Source organism: Eumetopias jubatus, unplaced genomic scaffold, assembly GCF_037043125.1.
Source record: "Eumetopias jubatus isolate StellerSeaLion01/CBP00866 unplaced genomic scaffold, mEumJub1_p1.0 scaffold_8, whole genome shotgun sequence".
Classification (NCBI taxonomy): Eukaryota; Metazoa; Chordata; class Mammalia; order Carnivora; family Otariidae; genus Eumetopias; species Eumetopias jubatus.
Window position 1 is genome coordinate 74,311,607 of NW_028274814.1, and position 23,874 is coordinate 74,335,480.

At 39.8% G+C, this 23,874-nt stretch overlaps 1 protein-coding gene across 1 annotated transcript in view; it reads right to left on the minus strand.

The window, feature by feature from the left end:
• NELL2 (neural EGFL like 2) overlaps positions 1 to 23,874 on the minus strand; it is a 323,780-nt gene that overhangs the window by 127,575 nt on the left and 172,331 nt on the right. Inside the window, exon 14 of the mRNA XM_028123096.2 lies at positions 13,135 to 13,260. Coding sequence (XP_027978897.1) covers positions 13,135 to 13,260 — 126 coding nt within the window. The remainder of the gene's footprint in view (positions 1 to 13,134; positions 13,261 to 23,874) is intronic.

A 23,874-nucleotide genomic window follows, 5' to 3' on the forward strand; every position in this document is an offset into this window, starting at 1 on the left:
AGACTAAGGAGTAAGGACAATGTAGATTCTTTCCTTCTCACTTCATCTCTCTTCATCTCTCATTACCTCTCCTCACCTCTCATCATCATCTCTCATCATTCTCTCTCTCTCTCTCTCTCTCTCTCCCTTTTTGTTAAGTAGGCTCCATGCTGGGAATGGAGCCCAACACAGGGCTTGAACTCATGGGGTGTGAACTCACAACCCTGGGATCAAGACCTGAGCTGATACCAAGAATTAGACACGTAACCAACTGAGCCACTCAGGCATCTCTCATTATTTCTCATTATCATTATTTCTTCTCTCTCTGTCTCTTTCTCCTGCCCTCCACCCTGCCATCCAGCATCTCAACTGCCTCTCTATTCTGGAAACAACATCCACTGTGTGAATCCAGGTAGGAAGCAGGGCACCCCTCCCACTATGGAAGCCAAAAGAAGGCAAGACATGTTCTCCCCCAGCCATGCTCCTGCCACTTCGCAAACACATGGCCATGTGACATAAACTAAAACAACTACATGCTTCTACCCAGGAATTTCGAGCATAGATTGGGTGATGGGGAAGCAAAGAGATCACTGGCATTGATTCTCAGTGCTATGTGTCCTTGCACGGCATCCATCCTGCAGTGGCCGCCAGCAGCAGGGGTGACATGTTATGATCCCCCCATCTGAGAAAACTGTTACAGTGTAGAAGGTTCCAGAGATGCCTTGGTCTCTGTACATTTTCCAGACTGTTCCTTAAGCTTTGTATGTATTCTCTGAGCCCCTTACACATTCCCAGGAAATCCCTTGAAGCTTAAGACAGCCAAGTTTTTCCTATTACTTGCAGCTAAAAGCCATGACTACATATAAACAAGTCATATTTCCCCCCGTTTGCTGACAGGAAACTGAGATTCAGAAAGGCTGAGAGTTGCCTGTGGTCACAAGGGCAGGTGGTAGACAGCTGCATAGGGCTCTTGACCCCGTACGCTTTCAGTTGTTTATCAATGGAATCATGAGATTCTGCACAGAAATGTGGAAATCTTTACCGCTAGAAGAGGGGCAGATAATACCACAAATTGTAATGTGTGCAAAGAGAAGCCAAACAAAATCAAAAGCATCATTAATATCAGCCAAGCTAAGGCCGACAGCCCCAGGCCCTGCTCCTCCAGCAGAGGACTTACAAACGGTAACATGTCCTCTTTCACGGATTAATTCACAGTGAAATCCCGCAAACCAAATCTACATGTTGTATTCCCTGTGATGATTACGTTCTATGTAATATGCCGTCACCTCCTTACAAGACATTGACTGCTACCCCCTTCTGAGAGATACAACATCAATCAAAGAACAGATAGGCCATTAGAAAACAAAACAACATCCAGTATTCAACAGTTTTATTTCCATGGACCTTTTCTAGTTTATCAACAAATTATATGCATTTTTGGTCTAACCAATTTGTTCTGCTATCAACATTGCCATAAACTAAAGTTTTTAGGAGTTTTAAAAAATTGGCCAAGTACCAGACACTACAAGGTAATGGCATAAAAGTTCTTCTTGTGACATTACTATTTAAGTGTCTTATAATTTAATTTCACAAGGAAAACCGATACAGATGAGTTCCAAATTTATTGACATGTCTGATGGTTCTTCTGGGGTTTATATCAATGTGACTTATGGATTTAGTAGGGTCATGACTCATAAAGAAGATGAAACTTTGAACATTATTTCTATATTAAAACTTTCATGGCTTAAGATGACCATATTTATGCTCACCTTAATACCATAAATCATAGGTTGCAAACTAAAAATATTCTAATTCATGAGTCAGACAGACAAAGTAAATAGCTGAGGCAGACTGGTTGTAAGAATTCTGGTATTCAAACATGAGTGTTCTTACTGGAACTGCTGAGTCTGAGTAACTGGGAGACAAGGAGTGTGGTGAACTGGAGAGGCCTTCTTCTCAGGGGGCTGCAGTGATACCAACCCAGACTTAATGGAGAACAATCTGGAAATCTGGCTGGAAATTCAGATTTTCATAATGAAATCTTTTGGCTGTTTAAATGTTGAATCATTAAAACGTCCCAAAAGCCAAATATGTTGTCTCTGAGAGCCAACTGTGGCCCATAGGTCACTATTTTGTGACTCAGATATAGTCCTGCTGGCATGGAGCCTTCCTGAACGAAAAGGTCATTCTCAACAACCCTTCATTCCATCCAGAGGGTCTATGGCAGCAGTAATCCTGCAATAACCACCTAAGTCTACAAATGAATTTTTAAAATAGTGCTTTCAAAATTATTATCTGTGAATTCCTTCATATTATTAAGTTCAGAATCTTTTAAAAAGGAGGCAGATGAGAAATATACTACATCATCATTTGATTTACTATGTTTGGGATAAATGTATAGTCTATTTCTGCATAATTTTTTGTGTTTATACGAGTGTTTGTGTTCGTTAGAAGCAGACTAGGAAAATATTTTGAAAATAATGAGCATCCTTAACTTTTACTCCAAAACCAATTATGAAAAAAGTAACTCAACCATTAAAGTGAGGAATGTGGGCATAAATATGAACTAGATTCCTGCTCCCCCAACAGACTATCACTTCATCTCCCCAGACTTACCCTAGAATTATTAGACTTGAAATATTGCTCCTCAAAACTGGGAAAGAGATGGGAACTGAGAATCATTTCAAAATATAGTTTGGGACCATTTAACAGAGTGAGCTAGCAATAATAGTGCATTAGTTTTATTTTGTTGCCATAACAAAGTATTCTAAATCAGGGGCTTGAAACAACATAAATCCATTACTTTATACTTCCATAGGTCAGAAGTCTGACATACGTCTATCGGGCTAAAATCAAGATGTCCACAAGGCTGCATTCCTTTCTGGAGGCTCTGTTTTCCTGCCTCTTCCAGCTTCTAAAGCCTGTTCCTCTAGAGGCTGCTCCTGCCCACAGTCCCGTCTCATCTCCCGAGCCAATCATGTTGTAACTCTCTGACCATTATTCCTAGCCACATCTTCCTCTGACAACAGTCAGGAAAGTTCTTTTGGAGGAACTCAAGTGATTAGTTTGAGCCCACCCGGATAACACAGGATAATCTCCTCATTTCATGGTCTTTAACCTTAATTAGGTCTGCAAAGTCCCTTTTGCCATGTTAGGTAACGTATTCACAGGTTCTGGGGATTCAGATGTGGACATCTTTGGAGGGTCATTATTCTGCTTACCACAGACAGGAACATAATAACAACTCCTACTTATAACTGCTTACTCTGTTCCAGCCGTCACGCTTATTACTTTGCATACTTCATCTCATTTAATTCTAAAAACAACATATAAGGTATGTAATGTCATTCCACTTTAAAGATGAAGCAACAGGCTAAGAGGTTAGAGACGTTGCTCAAGATCACAGCTAGCAGACAGTGGAACAAGGACTCGAGTCTAAGAAGCCTGAAGGAGTTAGGATAGGGAAGCTAAAATGCCACAAAATGCTCATGGGAAGAGAGGTCTAAGGAGATTGTGATTTGATTTGGATCAACTAATGAGAGAGGCCCTGTGGGCTGCTTAGCCATTTCCCATCTTGTTTTTGTTGCTGCTGCATTTCATAACATTTAATGGACATGTATATGCAAACCTATGGCATAAAAATGCTGCAGGTAGCCACTTAATGGTTATGATTTTGTTCTAGAAAATTCTAAAATCAGTTCTCATCAGACCACACTGAAAATTTACTTTCATGGAGTTCCAGGAACACGAACAAAGCGTTCTGTCATCTTTAACATGAAATACCGTATCACTTTGATTCTAGGTCTGCACTCAAAGTATCATCAATTTAATAAACGACTTTTGGGCAAAAAGGAAAAATAAAAGAAAAAATAAAGCACTGACATACATCTTCAACATACATCTCAAGTAGAATGTGTACAGACTGAGTGAAATGTTTCAGAAACTGTAAAATGTGTCTTACAATTTTCTACAGGATTTTCTGGCTTTATCTCTTACAATGCCATTCACACCAAACCTGCTATTATACAAGAACCTATACTTTTGTACCTACTCTTCCTCCATCCTGATACGTTGTCTCACACTTCTTCCTCTCCTGAAATGTCTGTTCATCCTTAAAAAACCTCAATTTAAATGTCATATGGTGATGCCTGCCTGTATCCAGGTGTAAGCCAGATTATTCACTGCCTCTTCCAGGCTCCCCACAGCTGTCTGCATGCTTCTCTGTTACAGAATGTACCACAATGTACTATAGTGATTTATTTATACCGTCTCCATCTATTAGATTGGACAATAACCTTAGCATGCACCCGTATCAAGGTTCAGGTGTAAAGAAAACCGAAAGTAATGTGTGACATCTCATGAGTTTTTCACAGTCACTTACCTACAAGTTCTTACAGGACACATTTTTTTAAACTTTTTTTTTTTAAGATTTTATTTATTTATTTGACACAGAGAGAGAGACAGCGAGAGAGGGAACACGAGCAGGGCGAATGGGAGAGGGAAAAGCAGGCTTCCTGCCGAGCAGGGAGCCAGATGCGGTGCTCGATCCCAGGACCCTGGGATCACGACCAGAGCTGAAGGCAGACGCTTAACGACTGAGCCACCCAGGTGCCCCTACATGACGCATTTTTATTCCTCTCTCTCTACCCTTATTCCCAACCTGGTGCTCTTATCAGTATTTAGCTGAAGTGGGTTAGTCAACTATAATATTCAATGTCTGTAGTAGGCAGCCTTTAAGGATGATCCCTAGTGATCTCCACCTCCTGATATTCATGCCTTTGTGTAATTCCTTCCCTTTAGTATGGGCTGCACCTAGTAATTTGCTTCTAACTGATTTGCAACAGCAAAGGTAATAGGATGTCACTAACTGGCTTTGATGAGGCACACTGTCATGTTGGAAAGGCCCACATGGTAAGGAGCTGAGGGCAACCTCCAGGCAACAGCCAGTAAGGAATGGATTACACCAACAATCACATAGGTGAGCTTGGAGAAAATCCTTCCCCAGCCCTGGTGGGCACTGTGACGGCAGCCCTATGAGAAGTCCTGAAGCAGAGGACTATAACAGCAGAGGAGCTATTCCATACCCGGATTCCTGACCCACAGACATTGTGAGGCGCTAAAATGTGTGTTATTTTAAGCTGCCAAATTTGGGGGTAGTTTGTTATGCAGCAGTAGATAACTAATACAATGTTATCCCCCTTGATAAAACAACTTTGAATAAAAGGAATCTTCATATATGGTATCAGAAGTTTTATGAAGAAAAGACCAACACTAAAATAGGTGGCAACAGACAATGAAAGTACCGTTCAACCAGTCAGTGTGGATCTCTCTCCCCGCAGCAGAAGCACACAGGAGAGAGAGAGAGTTCTCAACTTAAGAAACTCACCCTCCGAGCCCAATCCCATGACTGAATATGACAGTGAGGAGGCCTCCTGGACCGGGGAGAAAGGGAGAGCATCAAGACAAGGCAATGTCATCAGGAAATCACACACCCACTGCAAGATTAGATCGGCAGTAGAACCAGAAGAGGAACTCTGTTCCGTGGAGCACTGGAATAGTGAGGAGGCAGAAGGAAAGTCAAACTTTCATACCGCTAACATGCCAACAATCAGAGAAGGACATGAAAGGCGTCTCTTGAACTTCAACTCCAATAATACTGTCCTCCACAGGTGTCTGTTGCTAAGACACCGCTCTTATTACACTCCTGGCATGTATAATCTTTTTATTCCCCTATGTGAGTTTTTGACTCTGTGCTTTTCGAACAAAAATCTCAAAATAAAACTCAAATAATACATCTATTTGGGACAAAGGTGAATCAGGGTTTACTGACTAACCGAGGGAAAGCAGGTGAGGCTGGCTAACGAGGCGGCTCCCGTCAGCTCAGCGCTCAGGTGAGCTTGCACAGAGGCAAGCTCGTGGAGACATGTACCAGTCAGTGCTCTGATGATCAAACCGTGGCCAGGCCGGGGGTCATACATGGACACGATGGCTGCATCGAGAGGCTGCAATAAAGGCTCTGACAAGCCTGGAAACCGCTATACATTGGAGCTGGGATGCTTCCCCTACTCACTGACAGATGCAGATTGCACAGACTCCTTTCCAAGCTTTTCATCTTTAAAAAAGGCAATTCAGCTCCCTGAGCCTTTGGGCCTATTCCATTTTGAGCTGACTGCTAATTGTATGCATGCACATATGTGTTTCAGAAAAGAGATAAGCACATTGCCTTGGCCTCCTCACTAACTGCACAGACATGACTCACTTCTGTTCTCTGCAAGTTTTCTAAACGTGGCCTGAAGTTTTCCAAACATTAACCCTTCCCAGTAACCACACTCCACATTCATCTAGAGATGTTTTCTGGATTATGCTTGCTTAAAATTGCTTTTTACTATTAATTCTTTGAGTCCTGGGGCTTGCTATTTTCATTTGCTTTTGTGATCATGTTTGTATTTTCAAACTTCTCAATATTAACTCTGCAACGTACTCATATACGGTGAACCACAGGAAATGAATAAGGTATCTTCTAGCACTAGGGGCCATATTTTAAATTTTAAAACCTAAAGTTGACCGATTTTCATATTTTGTGAAATATACAGTTTTATCATATTTTGCAATTGTGATTCCAGGAAAAGAAAATTTTAGAGTGGTTGTTCATAAAAATGCAGAAGTCCTTCCCAATAGTCATGGCGACTAGTAGAAAGATGGTAGGACTGGCTGATTGCTGATTGTGAGTCTTTAGAAAAGAAATCCACACAGAAGCAGCCGAGCTCATGAAATCTGCTGTGCTTGAGAACTGAGCAGACTCATTAATTATTTAGAGGTCATATTCCGTACTCTGGGCAGATTAGTATCCTCATAGGGCCCCTGGATGCATCTAGGTAGCCCCAGAGCACCCCAATCTAATGCTCATTCACAAGAGCAACAGGAACCCCCCATCCTAGGAAGTACAACAAATCCACCTACAGAAGGAGTTTTCTAACTTCCAGAGAAAGTGCCCGTTAGTTATATCAAGGTTTCTCTTTTCTTTCTTTAAGCCCCTTTTCGCAGTTACATAATAAGTACAGTTGAACAGACAAGAACACTTTGAATGCACTGCTCCAGCAAAGCTATGTATTTTTCTGAAAAATAATAACTCATTTGAAAAGTAACTAGACAAAAGTGCCCAGTTGAAAAGGTCCCAGGGAAATGAGACCTTTCCTCAAGAGGATAGACTGTCTAATCATAATTGGAACAACAATGATAGTAGCTAACGTTTATTAAAGATTTCTTCTGTGCTAGGCATTTTACTGAAGATAAAGTGCCAAGGCATTTTACAACCAAAATAACCTTGTTTATTTAGAATTTTTTTTGTGTGAATGCTGATATGCATATTTTCCCTTCCTGCTCTTTATCATCGTTCTCTCTGGTCTGTGCTTCTCTGCGCCCCCTCCCCCCATCCTCTCTGCCATTGTCTACACTATCTTATTCCCTTTACTATTTATATACCAGTAATCACCATCATATACACACAGTGAGTTATCTGTCTTGTTCTGTACTTGTGATTTTGATAAATCCATGGAGGGCTATTTTTAAATAGCTGATAATGAAGTTATTGTCCATCCATACAATAAATTACCAGCTCCAGTTTAAATTCTTTTTGGAGGAATGCAGAATATAAAAGAATACTGTGATTGCTGCCTTTCCAAATATTGTCTCTTTAAAAACTTTAAGCCATTTACCCTTTCTAGCATTGCTTGATAGGGAACTTTAAAGAAACACACACACACACACACACCAGCTATTTGAGGAAAGGGCACCCATGGGTTACAACTGACTTAAATCTGCTCCAGTTGCACAGTAGTAAATCCTTCTCTGTAACCTTCTGTGCATGACAATAGTATCCAAGACTCTTTAAAATGCTAGGAAACCGACAATAAAAAAGACAAATGAAGAAAACTTAGTATCATCCTAAAATTCATGACTCTTTCTCCGTAATCACCCAACTAAACAAATCTGACAAATCTGACAAATCATCTGTAGTGATGATTAAAAAAAAAATCAGTACTGACCATGTTAGAGAAAAAGAAGTAACTATAACAATAAGATCATAACATGTAAGCACTAGGAGTATTCAATGCTGTAAAAGGTAAGTACTTTCAGAAGTAAAATTCCTTGGGGAACACCAGAGGAGGCTCTTTGTTTGACAACAAAAATGAAGTGTCTAGTAAAATTCCTTGTGTTTAGACACTTTCTGGACCTTCTGTGATAGGTAACATGGACCAAAGCCAGCATCAGAAGCTCCTGGAATAACAGAAGCAGTCAGAGTCCCTAAAAAGCATATGGAGGAGACATCAGGATAGTGTAATTTGAGGGGCCCTAAGGAATCCCCTCTGTCACCTCTGCTGAGGACTGAAATTTTACCATTGGAGAATCATCCTCCTATGTTCATCTAAGAAGAGGTTTCCGAGAAAAGAAAGGAGGTGAAAGAATGGGGGACAGTGAGTCTTACTGAGAAAACCAAAGGCCAATAAAAGGACACAGGGCACCATAAAAAGTGAGAGAAGGCATCACCACACAGGGCCTAAAGGAAACTTGCAGAAGAAAAGGGAAAGTTTGAAAAAAGAAGTATACCTTTTACAATTTTGATCAGCTAACCCCAAAGCACCATTTCTCACCCTTGGCACCATTGACATTTGCGTCGTATAATTCTTTGTTATGGGGGCTATCTTGTAGTGAATGTCCCGAACAGGATGAAGATTAATGACTCAGTTGGAAAGTAACCAGGGAAAAGCTCCCAGCTGAAAGGATCCTAGGAGAGTAGGATCCTCAGGAGGATATTTCCTCAAGAGGAGAGAGAGCCTATTAATAATGTTATAGGGTGTTCAGCAGCATCCCTGGCTTCTACCCACCCAGTGCCAGTAGCAACTCCCTTCCTCACAGTTGTGATAACCGCAATGTCTCCAGACAGTGTCAAATGACCTCTGGCAGGTAGGAGGGCAAAACTGCCCTCATTGGATAACCACTGCCCTAAAGGATCAATTTTCTCCCTAAGCTGGGCAAGACCTTTTCCATCCCTCTACCAGTTTGCCCTTCCCAGTTTTTTGTTCCCACTCTACACAACAGTGGGAAGACTTACAAGCTCATCAACATGAAAAAAGAATCAGAAATCCATTTTTAAGTTATAATAATCAGAGCAGAGAGATATAGCAGCAAGATCTGACATGAATGCCTCTTCACTCCAAATATTGTTATCCTTTGATAATTCCACAATTCTTGGACTCTGCCTTTGTTTCCAGAGACATTTTATTCTTTGTCCATTACACAAGACCAGTTCCAGGAAGGGATGTCCAGTAAAACTCAAAAAGATTTGCCCAATTCAATTAAGGCTTATACAAGTGAACCAAGGAAACCATTAGTCCAGATCAGTAACCAAGTAACTTTGTTATGCATAAAAATTAAGTTATTTTTGCAACTAGAGATACTGAAGAGTGGGCTTCTAGCATCTTGGCTCATGTGAACCAAACCTTTTTCTTTCCCTTCTCTCTCCCCTCCTTTGTCTTTTTTCTCCTTCCCTCCTTCCTTCCCTCCCTCCTTCTTTCCTTCTTTTTCATTCTCTTTCTTTCCTTGTAGGTATACCTATTCTTTCCTCTATAAGAACAGGAAGGGACATGAGAAGGAAAGCGATTATGAAGCATTAATTAGAAAAATAAATAAGTAACACCCTCGCTGGAAGGAAAATTATATTAATGGGTTTAGAAGAGCTTATTAAACTGCTATATCATTTGTGCCACTGAGTCATTAGTGTGGCTGTACAACAGAGTCAGAGGCCCAGAAAATGGCGATTTATACTTCTACTGACTTCTGATTCAGAATTATTATAAGATCTGTAGGGGAAACATTTCTCTTGGAATTGAAGCTAATGAACTGAAACAATCTATAGAAAGGCAGTTTAATTACTGAACTTTATAAATTAAATACTGTATTTCTATATAAAATATGAATCTTTCCCTTTATTATTTTTGTATGGTCACAAATTAAACACATGGTGAATAATAGAACTAAGAATAAGGAAGCTTATCTTTTTGCCCTCTTTTTGCCCCATGGGTAAGACAATTAATCTCTCTGATCCTCAGTTTTCCCACATGTGAAAGTTAGGAGACTGGACTAGATTATCTTTAAGAATTCTTCCATCTCCAGAATTTTATGATCCCGGGGAAAATATAACTCAAACTGTCTGAAACTGAAAGAGAAAAAAAAAAAAAAACCTATGCAATTCTACCAACTATGGAAGGTAATTACACTGTAGCACACATGATTTCTATGCAAGAGCTAAAAGGTTATAAAAGCAAAAAATGTTTCTTTTATTGATCAAAGCTCTTAACTATAAAGTAACATGTTTCGCTCTTAGAGTCTTCTTTAAATTAGAATGATTCATTTTCAGGTGGGGCAAGCAACTTTGAGAGTCTGCTGGGTTCCGTGCTGAGAAAGTCAGCTATGTCATGGCAGAGAGTTCTTCAATAGGAAGGAGGGGCAGAGATCCAGAAGCAAAACAAATTCACAACTCCACGAGCTCAGCCACAAACATCAGAGAATGGCTCTGCAGTGGTGTTTTGACATTCATTCTGGAAGGCTTACCACTGCAAGTATATGGATATCTGTTTCTAAATCCATGGAAAATAAATCCCAGTCTTTATCAGAGAGATAAGGTCCAACTCTGTTCTTGTGGGAGCTCTTGAAAAGGTACTGCCTAGACACCTTCAGCGGCAAGGCAAGCCCCCATCAGAAGAGTCATTTCTTCGAGGCTTTGGAACAGATGCTAATGTTAAAGTGTGCAGGGAGAGATTCAAAGAGGGAGAATTTAAGCATTCATTTCCTCTACAGGGACCCTGAATGTGTGCTGACCCTGTATGATCTAACATAAAAAGTTTTGTCAAAGATCGCCTGACTTTGGACTACAAAATAAAATCCACTCCTATTCCCTAGGAAATCCAACTTTCACATACGGATGTAAATCCTCCAATTTGTAGACCTATCCACAGTATATAGAAAATTTAAGGGCAAGAAATCCTTCTTTAAGTGGAAACAGAAATACTGTGCATCATTAAGGAAATACATTCCATCACCTGCCAGATCTTGAAATTCTTGGCTCTGGTTCTTTAGGCACAAAATCATGGTCTGAACAGCTTTTCTTAAAGTGATCTTGGCCTTCACTGGCATTCCTACAAAGGGATACTTCATTTGATATCATTAGATACTTCGGAATCTTAATGGAAAATTCTCCCTAAGTAGTCAAAAACAAATAGTCATTTGTGGGATTTTATTTGGAAGGAAAATACACTGGGAGAGGTGAAGCCAAAGCAGGAGCATCTCTGGAAGGGATGACAGCTCAATTATTCCTTGGATTTACAGCCAACAGACAGGCTTGGAATGGAAATGAATCTCTTAAAAATACCCTGCCCCGAAGAAACACTCCTCATTCAACAGCAGGCCAAATTATGTGTCATGTATTCTTATTTACAATCTCGAACACTTTTTAAGAATATAAGAAAAAAAGAATCAACTAAGAAGTATAAACATGTACAAAGCTTTTTAAGTCTTTCATGCCAAGGAATTGGCAGACTCATTGAAAACTGCTAGAACTCTTTTTTTTTTTTTTTTTTTTTGTTAATGAGCACATCTTGAAATATCGCTCTGAGATGCAGTGGTTTTGCTAAGATTGTTGTTGTTAACAAATACATTGGAACTCAGAATTATTGATATTACCAATAATACAGCAAACTGTGTATTTTATTCTCCGTGTATTTACTGAGATTTGTCATTTATATTCTTTTTTTATGTTGAAAAATATCTCTGCAGACCTCCTTCAAGAAACTCTGCCACTCAATGTGATTAATTTTTGTCTAATGAAAAAGTGCAGAATTGGTCCTATAATGTGGAAATGTTTGGAATTAAAAAAATAACCCACTGGCAACTCTATAATAAATACATATTCTATCTTCAAAATATCCTTGTGTTATTCTCCATAGGTTGGAAGGTCACTTCTCGTTCTTTATACCCAACATTTTGTTTTTATATAAATACTATATTTGAATTTAGAGGAAGGACCTGCCCTTTGCTTTAACTGATAACAAGATATCAAGTAGTACACACTATGGTCACTGTAATGGAAACCTGGAAGGGTGCACTCTAATACGAAGGCATAAGGTGACACCTTTATTATAGATTCATATTTTTACTGGAGTGTTATAGTCTTTTTCCCTGAAATCCTCTAAGTATTATTTGTACATCCATCTGATAAAAATTATAAAGTTGGAGGTAGAGTAGAAAGTGACAGGTAGAGTAAAAAGTGACAAGAATAATATTTTTAAGTGCTCTCTGGTTTTATAGTCCCACATATTTTTCTAAAATTTATTTATTTTTAAGATTATTCTATTTGAAAAAAAGGAAATCCAAAGAAATGTCTATTTCACACCCACTTTTCCTCAAACCCTATAGTCTTCAAGCTACTTATCTAGCATCATTTTCTTTCAATATTCTACAGGTAGGAAAGAATATGAAGCGAATGGGTTGTCTTATCCCAGGACCAACTTTAGGCATTACTAACACTCAAGATATCTCTGAACAGGACTCTGGATGGTACTGCAGGGAGTGATAGTTCATAAAACAAACATAAGCAAAACTTATTTGATGTACTCCGCTGCATTTCCCAGAGGCATGAAGGAGCTCAATTCTCTTTAATATTCCCATTTCCTAGCACTCCAAGAATCTATTTCTGAAAACATCACATTATTTATGTTCTTCTTCCTCTATGCAAAAGCCTACTGCCATATAAAGGAAATATTATTTAAGGGTTGTTTCTCACATTTGCCATAGAATTCACAGAAGTTTTGAGTATAAATACTGTTTAAGTATAAAATTAGCATAATACTAATTTGGTTCTCTAGTTTTTCTTTAACTCTCCTAACAGGGAGTATAAAACTTACCCAGAGCAAGCAGGTATTCCTTTCCTTAGAACAGGTTCAGAATTAACTACCAAATCAAGGAGATAGGCTTTTCCTTGTGAAAAGTATTGTTCTGTTGTAAGGGAGTATTTATGGCATAGAAGTAGACTTAAAAGGAACTCTTAAAAGTAAATTTAAGGCATGGGAAAATGTACTTTCACCAACAGTCACTGTTTACCTGTACATGAATAATCATCAATTCTGATGTATCCAGTTTTGCAGACGCACATGAAAGAACCCGGGGTGTTAACACACATCGTATTCTCGCGGCAGTAATGGCGTCCTTCAGCACACTCATCAATGTCTGTGAAGGCAGAGGAGGGCAAAGAGGTCAACCGTGGCCAATATTCTAGAGTTTCTCTATAATTTTCTTTGGTGGGGAGAGGGCAATGGTTTCCAATTGAAAAGCATTTTTTAAAAGTATTCAAACCATCTCTAATAGGACTGTTTGATGTTCACGTGACAGAAACCATGAACATTTTTTTCCAACAGCTCTTGCTGGAATTTCAAAGATGTCTGTATATTTCAACTTGCAATATTCTAAATATATTTAGAAATTTTCAGTGCATTCATCTACCTGTGTTTGATAAAATGAATCAGAAAGTACAAATCTGGCTACGTTAGAGTCTTGGAATCTTCAAACTCCGAGCCTATCATATATTGTTTTTTGATTCACTGGCTATTTTCTATACTTGGGGAGACGCTAAGAGGTAAATAAGATATTCACATACATCAGAACTTGAATAACTTCACTTAAAGACATGAAACCAATAACATGTAGCTTATTAGAGACAGAAGTAGAGCTTATAGCTACCCCAGTAAGGGTCTGAACAGAGATGAAATTAAAATGTAGGGACCTGATATAAATGAGAAACCTTAAAAAAAAAAAAGGCATATTGAAGAACTTCCATAGCAATTCAGACACCAAGTTTTGAGTGTAAAGACTTACACATGGTAAGCCATAATGGGCACTAGTACTAAATGGAAAGAATGTGAATTTTTACAATAAGACTGTCCCCATTTTATAGCGCCTCTGTGCATGGAATATAAACTATTTTACAAATATTTTATCATTATGAAATACTGTTTATGAAGGGCCTGAATGCATGGGCCAGGCATGGTATTTCTCCTCCAGAAGTCTGCTTTCTCAAATCCTTATGCTGAATCCACAAAGTAGCAGTGCTCTCATTTGTACTAGTAAGAGAAATGGGTCAATTTTAGGAGATATCAGGTGACCTACTACTACAGAAGTCATGCTATTCCTATAACCTCAGCTATGTTCCCAGGCCTGAGAGTATCACAAGAAGTAATTGATAAAAGCTCAAAAAGTTGTAGGTTAGAGGGGGACCCTGGCAATCATCTAAGCTAACTACTTATTCTACAGATGGAAAAATGACAGTCTAGAAAGGCTCAATTTTCTATTCAACTTCTAAATGAAAGTTAATGCAAAAAAATGACACAATAAATTACAAACCTCTTAGCATACAAAGCTCTTCCCAGGCTTGGCCCTGACTTTCTCAGTTTTATAGCCTACGACCACACCCCTTCCTCCCTCTCAGGGTTCTGGCCACACAGAGCTTCTGGGCAGTTCTCAGATGGACCATGCTCTTTCATATCTGCCTGCCTCTGTACATGCTGCCCTCTCTATTCCTTCTTTCCCTATCACGAGTCTTAGTGGATCTTGCCCACCAGTGGATTATCCTTCAAGAATCTGTTTAGGGGCGCCCGGGTAGCTCAGTCGTTAAGCATCTGCTCAGGTCATGATCCCAGGGTGCTGGGATCGAGCCCCGCATCGGGCTCCCTGCTCAGCAGGAAGCCTGCTTCTCCCTCTCCCTCTCCCCCTGCTTGTGTTCCCTCTCTCTCTGTGTCTCTCTGTCAAATAAATAAATAAAATCTTAAAAAAAAAAAAAAGAATCTGTTTAAACGTCTCCCCGTGAAAACCTCCCCAATGAAGTAAAATGCTCTCTATGCCGTGCCCTCTTGGAACTTTTGTGTTTCCACTGCAGATTCATCTGCTGTACCTTTATTAACTTTTGTAGGCTTCTTCTCCCCAATAAGCCTTATATACTCCTCCAGGGTAGAGATCATCTATTCGTGTCTCTTAACTCTAGCTGCACATTATATTCATCTGGGATGCTTTTTAAAAACATTGGGTCTTGTGCCAACTCTCAAACCCCCATTCCAAATCTGATTCAACTATCTGTGGCGGAATACAGGCAATGATTTCTTTTTTAAAACTTCTCCATGATGAGTCTAATGCAGGGATCAGCAAAATATTTCAATAAAGAGGTAGACAGTAAATATTTTAGGCTTTGCAGCTTATAGGATCTCTGTTGCAACTTTAACTCTGTTGTTCTAGCATGAAAGCAAGCGTAGGCAAATGTAAATGAATGAGCCTGGCAATATTTCAATAAAATTTTATTTACAACAACAGAAGTTGAATCAGATTTGGCCTGAAGGCCACAGTTTGATGACCCTTGGTCTAATGCATAAGCAGGGTTAAGAATCACTAAGTATGTAATTCATTTTTGTATTCACAATACCTTATAGGGTGTCTAGGATTTTACAGGGTCAATAAATGCTGCAGAATGAATGAAGAAATGTTTCAAGGCTGGTTTAAGGAAGAGCTAAGAATAGATCTCAGATTATCTGACTCCTAGGATAATACGCTTCTCATGATACCATGCTACTTCTAAATGTTTGCACTGGTCTGCAAGGAAAGTATCACATTCAATTACAGCCTAAAAATCAAACTACGGGCACCCTGGGGGAATATGTTGAAAACTCATTTGCTTCCAGGGTCTTAAGATAATAATAGGAATCATATGGGACAATTAATGTGCTCAGCTGGATCAGTGGTCTTTAACCCCACTCCTCTGAGAGAGTGCTGCAGAGAAGTGAAAGTTACTGAAAGCCACTGCAGGAGTCCCCTGGGCTTAAGCTTGTGAACTGGAGGGATGCCCATGTAGAAGTTCATGCGTGCAAAGGTATAAAGAATTTACCTTTGGGGAAGAAAGCGCCAAGAATAATGAACACAACTCAGTGGAGACACCTTGGTTATCAGAGGGGAGAATTATTGAGTACACTGTGGCCTCTCCTCAAAACAAGACTAGTTCCTAGTGAGAGACCATTTTTTCTGGTAGAGTCGAGGATGTAGCTTCAGGGCCTAGGACAGGACTGAGTCCCAGCTGGAGCAAGCATTAATTACTGAAGGCACTGTCCCTCTTTCCAAACAGTATGCTAGAGGGGGAAGCCCACCTCAGTAAGAGGAGCCACCAAACCTGGCAAGTCAAAGTCAAGGACACAAAGCACAAGAAATGAGAACTTTGAGAGTACTAAAGTCCTATGAGAAGAGACAGGGAAAAGAGACAATTAGGGTGATTTCTGTTAATGGACCCTATTTACAGCCAAAGTTATCAGATAGTTTGGTTTATAAGATAAATAGGGATGTTTTGTGAAAGGGCACATGGGCCTAAATACTATCTCTAATAGTTGCCTGTGGTGGGTCTACATCTCACACTATTGGGAGACACTGGCCAGTCCCATTTTCTTTTGTAGATGTTACCCTTGAAGCTAGCATATGATCAGAGAAAACACAATATAGGGTCATAAAGCAAAATGAGGAAACCTATTTAACGTGAAGCCTTTTAGGAACTTGAATGGTTTTGATCACAAAGAAATAACTGGATTCATGACCTAGAGATATGAAGTGTCAGGAACAGTATTGTGGGGGAAGGGGAGTAAAATACCAAAAAATATAAGTGCAACACTGTATACCCAATTGCCAGTTGCCTTTTTAAATTTCTCATGCCCCATCTTCAGAAAAGGAAGTCCCCAAAGAGCCTCATTTAAAACCGCAAAGCTACATAAATGTCATTTCTACTTATATGTGCAGATACTCACAGGCCCCAAAACAGCATGACTAAAAAGTGATCTGGCAGAAAATCATGTTCAAACTTAGTCCAGGGTATATTTTCGTTTGAAATCCCAATTCAAAAACTTAATGTCAAATTCTCACGATTCAGTTCAATTCTCGACATGCTTATTGAATGTCTTCTATGCCCAAGTCCCTTTCCTGGATTTTCAGTCATATTGATGACCCTGAGCGGTAGAACTACAGTCATAGGTGGGGAGTACCAGGGATGGCATTTGCTGCAATAGAACTTTCTACTAGGCAGACAGTACTGCACAAAGTTGGAAAGAGCTGCCACAGAAGGTAGCTCCTGCCAAGAGGAGGCATTCAAGCACGGGCTGAACATGCTGTAGAGATTCATGCAAAGGGCATGCTGCCGGACCATGTGGCTTTTATAACAACACAACCAAAATTCAGTACAAACACAGTTAAAGCATAGGTCCCGCCTTGAAAGAACTTACAATCCTTTTAAGTACTAGCAGCATCAGCCACATAGTGCCTTCTATGTGTTAAGCCTGCACTCTAGAGAACAATATCTCTATGAGATATCTCTATGGTTCCTTAAAAACAGAGGATTGCATGGTCAAATAAGTTTTCAGGACCATTATATTACTATTCTTCCTCCATCTCCCTCCTTAAAACTCACCATGTACATGAGGAAATTACAGGCTCTGAAATATCTAGTCATGTTTTTAAAATGTTCACTCATTAATTCAACAAGGATATAATGCATTTGCAACCTGTCCGAGTGCTGCATTGGGCAACAAAGATAAATTGTAGCTGAAGAAATAACACTTAGACAATAATGCTATGAAGTGTTGCATACTATATAACGGAAACATATACAATGTGCATTAAATAGGGAGCAACCAACTTCTTTAACACAGAGCCTTTTTTGTTCTGAGTTTATTAATGTGGAACAAATTTGGGAATTTACACTTGGTGATATAAATAATTTTATAACTCTTCCCTCCCCCACCTTGAGGAGCTGATAATGAAATTAAGAAGCTTGGATACAACATGAATAGGAGCATAAGGTCTTATATACCAAGTACCAGAATAGAATAGAATAGAATAGAATAGAATAGAATAGAATAGAATAGAAAAGAATAGAAAAGAATAGAAAAGAATAGAAAAGAATAGAAAAGAAGAAAAGAGAAGGGAAGGGAAGGCAAAGAAAGGGAACAGAGGAAAGAATGCACTCACTACCAGGACCGGTATTCAGAGGAAAGTTGGTGACTAAGAGCAGGGACAACCAAGGACAATTTGCTGGTCGGTGTGGCAGGGCATGAGGTAGATTTTGAAGAAGTAGGTTTACAGTGACAGACTTATACACAGAAGGAGGGGCTGCCACAGAACAATTTCCTGTCAAATAGAGATGCTCGATGATGAGCAGGAGGATTGTAGACACTGGAGTCTAGTGCAGGCAGCACAGGCGGCAGAGACATGAAACACTGAGGAACAGTGAATATTCCATTTGGTTGGAGTTTATGCAGGAAATAAAACAGAAATACGGCTATGGGAGAGGAGACACAACGGGAATGCACTTAAATCGCCAACAAACACAAGAAAGGTATCTTCCTTGCTGTGATATGGAAACATGAAAGCATTTGGAAGGAGGGGAGTAGGGGAAGTGGCACAGAAAAATAAATCTCACAGGAGTTGATAAGATGGAGCAATTGTGGAGCTGATGAGAGAGGCACGATCGAGGTGAGAAGTTCATTAAGTTAAAGTAACCTCCCGAGCCCCAGTTTCTCCCCATTACTTATCAGTGTCTGAAAATATTGTATTATTTGTTGGTATGTCTGTTGTCTCTTTCTATTGGAACAGAAGATTCGGGAGGGTAGAGACCTTATTCTAGGACAATGGCTGGCCCACCCTAAAAATCTGCTGGATGAATCAATGAATCCTTTCATGGCTTTTCATCTAGAAGGAGAAAGGATAAGTATCCTAATCCACATTGGTCTGACCTGGAGCTCCACTTGGCAGGGCGAATCCTTTGTCTTCCCAGTACCTTGCCCAGGTATTTACTTAGACATGAGGTTTTGGTAAGAACAGTGAACATAAGCCACTGTGATAAAATACAGTCTTGCAGGGGGAAGGACACTGTAGTGGGAATAAAGAAGGCTGGGTTCTAGTCTTTGGCTCTGTTATAAACCTGACAGGCATTTCATCTCTCTGGACCTTAATTTCATCATCTATAAAAACAAAGGCTAGTGGTTTCCATGTCATTACCAGCCCTCATACTTTACAATTCTAACAAAGAGAACATGATTTCTATGGTTGCAGGGGAGAATCTGATTCTCCAGGATTTTGTAGGATACACAGTCATCTTCCAACAAACTTAAAAAGCATAAGTAAACTGTGTTTCTTACACTTGAACAACCTCTCTTGCCCCAGGATAATTCAAGCTGATCTATTTTAGAAACAGGAATTTATAAATTTTTAAATTCCCTTTTATCCTATCTGAAAGCTGCAGCTGACTTTGTAATTATTCAGAATCACAGATTTCTAGACCTGAAAGGAACTACAGAAATCATCTAACCTAACCACAGTCATTTACAATTAAAGACACGGGAGGCACAGAAATGCCAAAGACAAATTAAGAAGGTGGCAGGAATCAGATCGTGAAACTTTCATGAGCCACATTAAAAAATCTGAACTTCATCCTATATGAAATGGGAAAGCTTTCAGGAGAGGGTTCCTTGAATCAGATCTGGGTTTTTGGAAGACCCTTCCAGCACAAATTTACACAGTTAATGAGTGGAAATCAGAATGACAACACTGTTTCCAGACCCCAGATCCCACATTAATGTTCCTTTTGGCCTATAGAGTCATCTCCTTGGAGACTACCCTTGGAGGCAGTGGGCACTCAGGTATGATACCCCCTCTCCTGAGGGCTTCTGACACACAACCCGGCCATCCACCCCCCCCAATCTTATGCTTTGTATGTCACTGATGCCATTTAAAAAAAAAATGCTGTATTTCTAAGGCTACAGAATTTTATCTCAATTTTGCCCTGTAAAAGGGTTATATCAGCATGTTAATGAACACTAACGCTTTCTTGCTCAGCCAATAAAATCTTGAAGTCATGCAACTCAAAAGCAAGGACTCCACATATGGAAGAGGAGCACGCATCGGTATGGGTTAGAATTGCTAAGTCTTGGCCCACCAGCTGTGAAAAACTGGCTTGGCAAAGTTGGCAAAGAGATCAATGACTTAATTCATAAACCAGGAAAAAGCCTAAGTTCTGAGAAATGTAATTCTGGAAAGAGATTTGAGAATAACATTTGGGAAGATAAGAGTATTTTTGAAAATAAAATAAAAAATTCTGCAAGTAGGCTGCTCAGTAAAAAAATCAGTAAAGAATAAATTAAAATGTCATTTACAAATAGGTTAACATTAAAAGGAATTGCAAGCAATCTTATTTGAAGTCAGTGGCATTAACAAGTTTGTTTACCAAATATTCATTTTTATGTATTAAAAACTATATCTATCATGTGCTACTGAAACACATGATTTTTTGACATCTCAAAATAAAAACCATATATTTTCTTCATTCATCTTTTTAAATTCATTCATTGTAAATTATACAGTACATTCCTCAAGAGTAAAAGCTCTAGTATTGTATCATTGTTCTTGCTACTTTTAATAGGATACATCATTCCTAGCTTTAGGATTCCTGCATTTAAAACAGATATACATGGAGACATGCAGTAGAGAAATTTGAGACAGGGTTGAGAGTGATCGTAAAATTATACCTGTGGGAAAAGGTGAGATCATTTGGAATACTAAGGGACTGAGGAAACAAAAGCATGAGTAGTTTATCCATGTAAGTAATATTTATTGAATTCTTACTATTGCCCGAGGTATTAACGACGACCAACGGCATGGCCTTGAAGAAGACAGATGTGGTATCTGTCTTTGCAGAGCTACGGTCCTTCTCAAAGACAAGTAATAATTTTTAAAAATGCTGTGGGAATTTGATAAGGATAGTGCCATCTGGAACAAAACGTGAGCACTCCAAATCTTACAGGCAAGGTAAGGCTTTTAAGAGGGTGTGACATCTAAGCAGAGGACTAAAGGAGAAGTAGTTAAGGCAAGTGAGATGGGAAAGAGGAGAGCATTTCAAACAAGAGAACTATGCTGGAAAGTGAAAGAATCTAATATATTCAAAGAATAGCAAAACTTTAAATGTGGCTAATGAAGTAAGCAGGAGCTATTTTGTGTGTAGATCTTGTAAGACACACAAAAGAATTTGACATTATCCTATGATCAATGGGAATCTACTGAAGTTTTGTAAATCAATTTTTTATTATATCATATGTACACAGAGTATAAACTGTAAAAGATACAACAGAGTGCAACATTAAAGTCAGTCCAACCCACAGCCAGTCAACTGTCCCACTCCTAATCTCCTAACCACTTTTACCAATTTCCTGTGCAAACTTCCAGAGACACTGTCTGCCCATATAGGCATATGCACGTGTGTGTGTGTTTGGGGGGTGTGGTGGAGGGGATGCTTCTCCTCTAAAGGGTGCAAGTGAATGGTATGACATTAAGTTGCTAAGCAAGATCTTTTTTTTTAAAGATTTTATTTATTTATTTATTTATTTATTCATTTACTTGAGAAAGAGAGAATGAGAGACAGCACGAGAGGGAAGAGGGTCAGAGGGAGAAGCAGACTCCCCGCTGAGCAGGGAGCCCAATGTGGGACTTGATCCTGGGACTCCGGGATCATGACCCGAGCCAAAGGCAGTCGCTTAACCAACTGAGCCACCCAGGCGCCCTAAGCAAGATCTTTTTAACTGCAAGGTACAGGATGGATGCGAGAAGAGCAAAACTGGAAGCTAAGGGTAAGCTCACTTGTAGTTTGGCTTCCTGTCTCTGGGATAGTATATTCTAGTTGCATATGGAGAAAGTGTGGAGATATGGATATATATGTAGAGAGAGAGAGACAGAGAGAGATCAGGAGAGAAGACAAGACTGGAAATCAAGATCTGGGAGCCTCAAGCACTGAGAAGGTAATTAAAGCCATGGTATTAGACAACATCACCCAGGGAGAGGGTGCAGAATGAGGAGGAAAAAAATAAGATGGGGGCCCTGGGGAACTTCAACATTTAAGGGACAAGTAAAGCAAGGAGACTGAAAAGATCACTCAGAGAGGTAGCAACAAAACTAGAAGAGGGTTGGAGGTAGACGAACGTTGACACAGTGGTCAGCAATCACCTTTCAACACCTTCTATATTTGAGGTAATCCCCACCTCCCCAAGATGGAAGTCACAACTCAGATTTCAGCATACTTGGCAGCCAGTCTATAGCCTTGTAACTTAGGACTTCCCATCGCAGGCCCTTATGCGAAACTTCAATTCAGAAGAGAATTCACAAGGAAGCAAGGCTGTGAAATCTAGCAAGCAGGGTGGAGAAGGCGTTCAGCACTCAGGATAGGAGCAGTAGCATGGGTTCTGGAGTCCGGTCCCAGATGTCATCAGTGAACAGTAGGCAATATTCGTGTGAGTTGTAGTGTTGACACCGCGAGGCTGAGGTAGTGGGATCTGTACCCAGGTGTGACATGTGTGGTCCTGGCTGATCATCATCTAAACCTGTCCTTTCACATTTATTGTGAGCCACCCAATATCCTTCAATATATTCCTTTTCTGCTTTAACTGTCAGAGTGGGTTCTGTTGTTTGCAACTCTGATCCCTGATCAATACAATGTAGTACCATGAAGACAAGGTAAAGAAGATTTCAAGGAGGGAGTGATCAATAGAATTAATTACCGCCTAGAGGTCAAGCAAAATGTGGGCTGAACAAGGTCTGATTTAACATTATAGAAGTTATCAGTGACCTTGGTGAAAGTAGTTTGGAGGGGAGCTGGGACGAAAAATCTAGACTGAAGTAGGTGAAGGAGAGCTTCTGACACGAAGAAATGGAGGCAGTGAAAATCAATTACACCTTTCAGGGATTTGGATAAAAAGAGGAAGAAGGTCAATAAAACAAAAGCTAGAAAGGATATGTGGTTAAGGGAGATACATGAGCATATTTAAATCCTGATGGGACAGAGCGAATGGAAATAAGCTGATAACAGAGTTTGAGGGGATAATGGATGGAATAAGTTTCCTCTGAAGCCAGGAAGAGATGAGATTCAGTCCTCAGATGGACTCATCACTCCCAAGAGAAAGGTATCTATTCCACCGAGACTGGGAAGAAGGAAGAAAGGGTGGGCAGGAAGCATGTGGGTTTATGTAAGGAGAGAAGAAGGGGGTTAGTTTCTGTTCTCTGTTTTGTTGGTAAAGAAGTTACCTGCTGAGAATAAGAGAATGGGTAGAATCAAAAATTTGCATGGAGTGGTGAAGGTTTACAATAATCATTGCAGGAAATGAGAGGAAACTGAGCTGGGATGCATAGTAAGACCACTGAAACAGAGAATAGCACCCAGCAGGGTTGGCAGCCAAGCTCCTACAGGTCTACCACTTGACATTTTTATAACACTTTGGTTCTGGTGGTGCATGTTCATCTTTATTAGATGTTAATACTCACAACCCTGTGACTTAAGGGGCACTTAGAGAGCTACCCCCTTTTCACAGCCCAGGAGCCTATATGAAGTGGGGAAGTTGCCCAAATGTTTGCAGTAACTTAGTAGTTTGCAAATCGTGAACAGAATCACTCCATATAACCCATGGTTCCTCCACAATCTGGTCCCTATTTCAGCAGTTTGATCTAACACCCCTGGCTATAATCCTCCTGTTGCAGAAAAAAACTCCAAACTACGTCTTGCTCTTTCCCTTTCCTTACTCCTCTGCCAATCTAAATTGGATTCATTCTTCAAGGCCCAGATGAAGTTCCAATTCCTCCCCAGTGTGTCCCTAACCTCTTTGGCCATGGGGAGTCCATCTGTCTCTACTTCTGCACTTTTTGTCTGGGCTTATTCATGGCTAGTTAGTAGCTATTTTGGCCGAATCCAATTTGCTTGAAATTAAAGAACAGACAGGCTCATTTGAAAGA